Below are 7500 nucleotides of genomic sequence, written 5' to 3' on the forward strand. Positions count from 1 at the left end.
AGTCCCCTAATTGCCAATCAGTTCGCAATTACATGGAATTGCGTAACATGTGGGCGCCGCGCCACCATTCACTCACCTTCAAAAAGAAATAGTGCGGAGGAACGGGCTGGGGCGCGCCCGTCTCCTCGTCGTACAGCCCTGCCCTCTCCCTCTCCATCTCCGCCCTCTGTCTCTCCCACTCCCCCCTCTCCCTCTCCAGGTCCCTCTCCCCCACCTCCTCCTCCGTCTCCCCCCTCTCCCGCTCTCCCACCTCGGCCTCCCTCGCCCTCTCCTTCTCCAGCTCCAGCCGCTCCCTCTCCATCTCCAGCCTCTCCCGCTCTCTGTCTGCCTCCAGCTCATCGTCCTCCCTCTCTCCGTCCACGCCCTCCTCCTCCTCCCCCCCCGGGCTCCACCCGTAGTCCCCGCTCCCCCCGGCGGGGTCGTAGTCCGGGTCGGGGACGCCCGTATCCACCGGCGCCGCCTCAATCTCTTCTTCTTCTTCTACGTCCCACTCCGTCTCGTCCAGGGGACTCTCTGTGGCCGCTCTGTCCGTCCCCCGGTCTCCTGCCTGTCGCTTCCTGCGCTCCGTCTCGTCCAGGGGACTCTCTGTGGCCGCTCTGTCCGTCCCCCGGTCTCCTGCCTGTCGCTTCCTGCGCTTCAGACTTCTCCTCCTCGAGGCGGTCCGGGGATCTGGGGCTGCTTGTGGCTTTTTCTGCGGGTAGGATTTCATAAAATGGAAAACGATATCTTGATAAAGCAGCGCCGCTATGGGTTTGACGCTCCATCATGTCATCAGCGTCATGTCAATATCAAACGGTCAATCCTCAGTTTTGAATGATAGAAAAAACAAATAAGGAACTAACAATCAATAAAAATCGATGGATGTTTGAAAATATGGGTGAAAAGGGGTTGTTTGTGGGAATCTTCCATTTACTGCAATATTCCTCTGGATCATTATTACAAGTATGTACTTTAGGATGGGCTTATAGGATGGAGCTTGATACATTACCGGTCCCCTATTAAACCACGAGGTTTGAGTGTGATTAGCCATTACAAGCCGTTTCAAAATCTGCCCTTCCCTCTGACTTAGTGACATCACAAGTGGGAGTGTCCACCTAGATGTCAGAGATTAGTCTACCAGCCTACCCCAGGAATGTAGCGAATGTTGCTTATCTATTCATTATAGATCTGAGGACCCTCCCACTAGTGATCTCATTAAGGCACAGGAAAAAGGCAGATTTTTTAAAGCGGCTTGTAACAGCTGATCACACCTGGATGTCACTTTTATCCAGTACGATATAAAATACATTTGAATAAATGTACATTATTATGGGGTTACACACTCACCATCAATGTATGAAAGGGATCACTTTTCTTTATCTTGAGTTGTTATATCCGAAATAATTTAATATTTGCGTATTCGTATTTGTGTTAAAACTACATCAAACTTGCTCTTATAATAAGCGCAATATGGGCTAATAATGATGTTGATGTTAGAATGAAAGACGCATAGACTTTTTGGAACGATTATCAAAACATTTTTACTTGAATGTAGGCACACATGCAGAGGTTATTCGGAATGAAAAGTGATAAAAATTTCACCAGTGAAAAGATTTTTGGGATATGGCTACAATATTTTTTGAACAGTGTTACTATATATGCTGATGATATGAGATAAAACATGGTAAAGAAGGAAACCAAAAACACAAAAAAACAAGATACATTCTTCTCTCCAATTTCAATAAATACAACTTGTCAGCTTAATACAAAGTTATAAATGCATTGAAATTGTCATTAGATTGTTTAAGAGAGTAAGAGATTCTCAATTGAGCTAATCCCGATTTGCAACGACAAGAGATCGCTGCTGGTTTAATAAATAAATAACGTGGAGTTGAGTAGAGAACGTAGAAAAGCAAAGTTTGTTCTTCCATCACTTTAACCTGAACGTCAATAGGTCTAGACAGGAATAAACAATTAACTTGCATTTACAGTGTTCCTTTTTTAAATATTCGTCTGTAGTAAAAAACAAAAGCAAAGACACAACAAAAATACGACACAAGCCATAAGTCTTGTGGGGGCGTGGCTTGGGACATGTGACATCATCACTCAGTGACACGGGGTTCCGCTTCGTGAAATGTCCGGCCGCGTTCGGGGTTAGTTGCTCCTCACAAGCGATTACCGTCACAGTTTATACACGCCTCCCCGAGTTGTGTGCCCTTATGATTTCTTACAACTCTACCTTTACATTCTCTCTCAGGATTTAGAGAGGTCCTGTTTAAAAAACAAAAATGAAACAAAAAAAGAATAATTAAAAAGAATAACTCTGCGTTTGGCCTTTAAAGGTTTTAGTTGTTTTCCATTCAAGCGGCAACACAACACTTCATGCTGAACGCATGCTGCGACAAAAAATTAATCAGGGCAAACAATGGCCAAAATATAATTGAGTCATGCTCTGATTAGATTTATATTCTTGTAGAGTTTGTTTGTTTTCGATGTTGAAGTTGGCGGTTTGATTTAAGTTAATTCACAAGAACTTGCATAAGCCTCAACAGGTTATTTTTTGCACTGGTGACATCTTTATGTTAAAGAAGTGGAAAGGTTAGATGAGTTGTGAAAGCAAGTGCTTATATCTATAGCTATTTTGGCCAATAGTAGATGCTATCTACATGCAAAACCATTATATGATTTTGTTTATTGACCGATTTTGAAGTCTTGCCAAACTAAATTGGATTGGGTGGCAATTAATGAAAAGCACTTGGCCATCACATTCATGCATCTGGTTTTCAGTGCAAAGGAAAGAGGTTGCATTCCAAAGCATGCGAGAAACACACATAGTATCGTTGATACAGGCAACATACAACACTGAGGCGTACCTGTTCTGCTACTTCTGTTGTGTTGAGAGGATTGATTGTTGGTACATCCTCCTCCTTATAAGGAAAAAAAAGAAATGCTGTGAAATTGTGAATTGTATTTAGCTGGACAGTACAATTTCAAAATACAGTACAAAATAAATAAGAAAGTTTCAAACATACCTCTTCTTTAAAACCCGTCATTTGAAATAGAGGCTCTGCTGTTGTCCACTCAATCTGAAAATATTTGTTATATTCATACATATATTTCATCTAATTAGAAAAAAAATCGAAAATCAATAAACAAGCAGATTGGTCTGAACTTTCAAAAACAAATCCTTATATTCTTGATATCTTCATTGACCTTAAACAAGATCTGAAAGTGATCACGTAAATGCAACCTACCTTTTCTTCCTCAGAGAGGGGGAAGCCATCTGTGATAGGTTCTACCTGTCATGGGAAGAGAAATAAAACCCTTGATGGCTACATCCTACATACGCCTACAATACACCTACTGTTTTCACTGTATGTGCAACAAGGTCCCATGTTCTTGTATTAGTGGTTGTTCATGGAAAACTAATTTATTCCCAATAAATAATGAGGGTCTTCAAGTGGGCGGGGTATTAATCAACCTGATGCAAGACCAACATTTCCTGTCCTGTTGTGAGGGATATTTAATTCCCTTCTGACGCTTGGGTACAATTTGAAGAATGCCAAGTCCCGCTGGGCAATATTGCCTATAAATCCCCAACAGTGTGTGTTTAACGGCTGGAAATGTATCAATCAATCAATTTATTATTTAAAGTGCAAAATCACCATGGTACATGGTCTCAATAGATGTTTACAAAATGGGTCACACTTTGCATTACAGAGTCCTTGTTATAATGTAATTTCACATGTTTAAGCAATATCATACCATGTATAAGAATGATATTAGTATGCAATAACGTTATGGTAAAGCCTTATCCAAACCCTAGTGTGGAACTTGCTTTTTTACCTTTTCCTAACCTTAACCCCCAACCTTAACCCAACTGTGTGGTTGCATGCTCTTCCATAACTTGATTACCTATAAAATAAATGCTGTTACATTGCTTATCACGCAGTACCTGTGTGATAACATTGTAGTAAGGAAACTCTTGTAAAGCGTATTCCAAAAATGTTATAGTTGAAAAGACTAGTATCAATAAAATAGACAAGCCATCTTATAAAATCAAAACTGCTTACCTCGTACTCATACGCGTACTCTTCACCATTATAGTACTCCTCCTCCTCCTCTTCCTCCCCTTGCTCGCTGGCCTAGAGAGAAAATACATGTCACTGCTTGGCCGATGATAAGGGTTGGTAATAGGCACAACCTTTATCTTGGTAACACATCATAAACAGAGTTCATCACTGAGCATCAATACAAGATGGCATAAGTTAATAGCACAAAGCCGGACAAGACAGCATAAACGGCGTTGCTCACATTGTTTCAACACATCAATAAGCGCAGGAATGTTAGTGCATGCTTGTTTTAGCCTCACTACACACATTGTTTTATTATTCAACACATTTCAAACGTAGGTGTTATTACAATGTCCGAGTTCCACAGACCTTTCAGACAGAAGTTATGAGTTAAAGTCATGCGGTACGCAGTGTTAATGTGTGTTTAGTCTGGCCGGTGTGAGGAGACTTCATTAGTGGGTTGGCGCCCTCAGATGCCCTGAGGTCAAACAGGAGTTAATTGGAGTTAATGTTTGGTGGGTGGTTGGATTCATTTATTTCTTGTTGTTTTTGAACCCAGCTTCAAGGGCATTTACCAGGCGTTGTCTCTGCCTCTTATGTCGTCCTTTGTTCCCTCTGCCCTGTTCCACGGGTTCACAGTCAGAAAGAAAACAACAGTTGTGCTAAAATAAGACACGATGGGAGTTCACATGGAGTGGATTCCACAGTTGGGGGGAGAAAGTAAGTGGAGGACACAGCTTATTTCATGTTAGGTTAAGTTGTTTGTGAGTGATTATTAAAAAGACTGATTGCTAGCGTTGTTATCTATACCAAAATAGATTCTTTAGGCATGTTGATTATTTAGAACTATTGTCATAAAATGAAATCTATATTATTACTCTATATTATCTGAAATGGTTACCCTACAACCTCCATGCAGAAAGAATTCAATTAAGGTGATATATTCCTGGTGCTCATACGGTACTCGCGACCGTGTTGCACAGTTCCCAGAATCCTTTGCGAGGAGGCAGCTCCAGCAGCCTTACCTTCCCGCGTTCCTTGTTCTTCTTCTTCTCTGCCGAACCCTTCTTCTCAGCCTCCTCCTGTGTGACAACCCCCGTCTCCATGACGACCTCCGGCAGGCGGGAGATCTTCTGGAACACATGCAGCCAGAGGGCGTGTGAGCCACACGCGGCCCACAGTACAAAGGCCCTTCAGAAAGGTCTCAGGGTTGGTGACAACACCCAACGTGTATTTGTAACAAATGCAAATGTTCGCAGAGAGTTCTAGATTTACTCTTTTACGGTCAACGGGTAACTTGAATGTCAAATGCTTTTTGCCCCTATTTATGTTACTCCTCATTTCAGTGAGACCACATGTTTTAATTGTTTTCTTTGGTAACTTTGCACCTATCTTCCAGTTTCTGTTAAATGTAGTAACCTGTGTTTGCAACATCGTGCTGCTGTCTTGGCCAGGTCTCTCTTGCAAAATAAATTATTAATCTCAATGACACCACTCTGGTTCAATAAAAGTCTACTTTCAAGCAGCTCAACGTGGTGTTCTGATGTTGGCGCGGTCAGGTGTTCTATATCCTCCCTCCTGATGTTGTCCTGCCCCACCTCCTTGGATGTACTGTCGTTGGACGGAGCGTTGACCAGGGTCAGGTTCATCTGGAGCCGGGGGGTATCAGCGCTGACGTTGCCCTCCAGACGGCCCTGCAGCCCGGGGCCGTCGGGCCGGCTCTGGGTGACGTTGGGCTCCGGGGCCCGGTCCGCCCCCGACAGCTCCCATGATGTACTTTGGCCCACCGTGGTTCCGTTGAGCACGTCCTGCCCAGAGAAAGGCACCACAGCTTTCAAATTGCATAGAATTATATGTGTAAATAAATGTAAATATGGTCTAAATTTCATGGTCAAAATGTATTAAATTATAACCAATGTATAAGAAGATATAACATTTCCACAAAATCCAGCAGAAATGTTTTAACTGGCCTCATAGATCATCCTACACACATATGAGACATAACAACACGACTTAAAGCTATCCACATGGACTTTGAGGACCAGGTGTTGAGGTGTGTGTGTCTGCCAGGGAGTGGGGGAGGGACTCACAGCAGGGGCGGGCGGGGGCGTCTGTCCGTCCACATCGGGCAGGTACCCCTCCTTCGTCAGGGGCTGGCTGCTCAGCTCATACTCCAGAGAGTTCTGATCCAACGACAGCAGGGGGTTCTTTGGTTTGGTTGGTGTTTGTTTGTGAGTTCTGACGTGGAGAGCTTTTGAATCGTACTTTATACTTTCATCAGAAGTTTGAGGAAAATATTTCAAAAGGTAAAAAGTTTCATATTTCATTTTTACAATGCGCATAGAATTGTAATTTGTGTGTATAATTTCAATCTGCGAATAAGACTAACATCGGTGTACTATCAATCACATAAAAAACAACCACCTAATGATTAATCCATAAGTTGTTTGTACATCGACGGTCGATGTGTTCTACAGAGGGACATACTGTGTATTCAGGGATGGCGTTGGAGCCGTGCGTCTCCTTGACCTCCTGGAGCCTCTTGGTGGAGCTGAGCACGTGCAGCAGCTCCTCCACTCCGTCCTGCAGCAGGTGGTCCACCAGGGCCTTGAGCAGGGGCAGCTGGGAAACGGAGTTCTGCTTTAGTTCATCGGGAACGGAACGCTATGGACCTCCATTTAAGTCAATACTTATTAGCATTATTTCCGCGTGAGAATGAGAGAAAAACACACAATCAACTGTCCGACGTTATATCTACATACTGGAGGTCCCGTTGGAGGCTTTAGATGAGAGGGACAATTTTATGTTGGTTGAAATCTGTTCCATTTGGGTGTAAAAATTACTTATAGAAAGTACAGTGGAAAGTAAAGTGCATGGCCAGCAGATAATGTCAGCAGTCTGTTGTAGAGTGTGATGTTCTCACCCTGATTCCATAGGCTTCGAACATGGCTTCAATGTCCTGTGGAAGAGGAAGAGGTCAATGGATGTTTTAAAAAACAAGACTTTTCATAGCAAGTCACTAATACCAATGTCTAAAGAAGTTGTGGTTCTCAACTGCTGGGTCTCGACCCATAAGTGGGTCACGAGGGCATTTTGAGTGGGCCAAATCATACCATAATCATAATAAGAAAGAAACCATGAACTTACTAATGTTTTAATTGTTAATTCATGTTTCAATGGCTTACGATTTGATTGACTTCAGCACCAATTGTTGAGGCTTTTTGTTTGCTCCATATGTTTTAACCCTACATTGTCGATCACTCCAATATCTGTAAATAAATGTGTCACTCTTTTTGGTGGTAACTTAATGAGGAACGACCCCTGTGGGTCCTGAGGCTGGACCAGCCCAGATCGGTCTAATGGATGCATGTTGTAGGACCCCAGGTAAACACGTTACCTTCATCTGAATGGCCTTGCCGGGGGGCCCCACATCACCCTGTCAGCGCAC

At 43.1% G+C, this 7500-nt stretch overlaps 1 protein-coding gene across 1 annotated transcript in view; it reads right to left on the reverse strand.

Annotated features, from left to right (window-relative positions):
• col7a1l (collagen type VII alpha 1-like) overlaps positions 1-7500 on the reverse strand; it is a 176133-nt gene that overhangs the window by 22783 nt on the left and 145850 nt on the right. Inside the window, exons 60-71 of the mRNA XM_030342552.1 lie at positions 7450-7488; positions 6976-7011; positions 6540-6674; positions 6143-6235; positions 5651-5860; positions 5078-5185; positions 4628-4672; positions 4053-4124; positions 3234-3278; positions 3012-3065; positions 2853-2906; positions 77-691 (exon numbers count right to left, since the gene is read on the reverse strand). Coding sequence (XP_030198412.1) covers positions 77-691; positions 2853-2906; positions 3012-3065; positions 3234-3278; positions 4053-4124; positions 4628-4672; positions 5078-5185; positions 5651-5860; positions 6143-6235; positions 6540-6674; positions 6976-7011; positions 7450-7488 — 1506 coding nt within the window. The remainder of the gene's footprint in view (positions 1-76; positions 692-2852; positions 2907-3011; positions 3066-3233; positions 3279-4052; positions 4125-4627; positions 4673-5077; positions 5186-5650; positions 5861-6142; positions 6236-6539; positions 6675-6975; positions 7012-7449; positions 7489-7500) is intronic.

This window comes from Gadus morhua, chromosome 19 (genome assembly GCF_902167405.1).
Source record: "Gadus morhua chromosome 19, gadMor3.0, whole genome shotgun sequence".
In the NCBI taxonomy this organism is placed as follows: Eukaryota; Metazoa; Chordata; class Actinopteri; order Gadiformes; family Gadidae; genus Gadus; species Gadus morhua.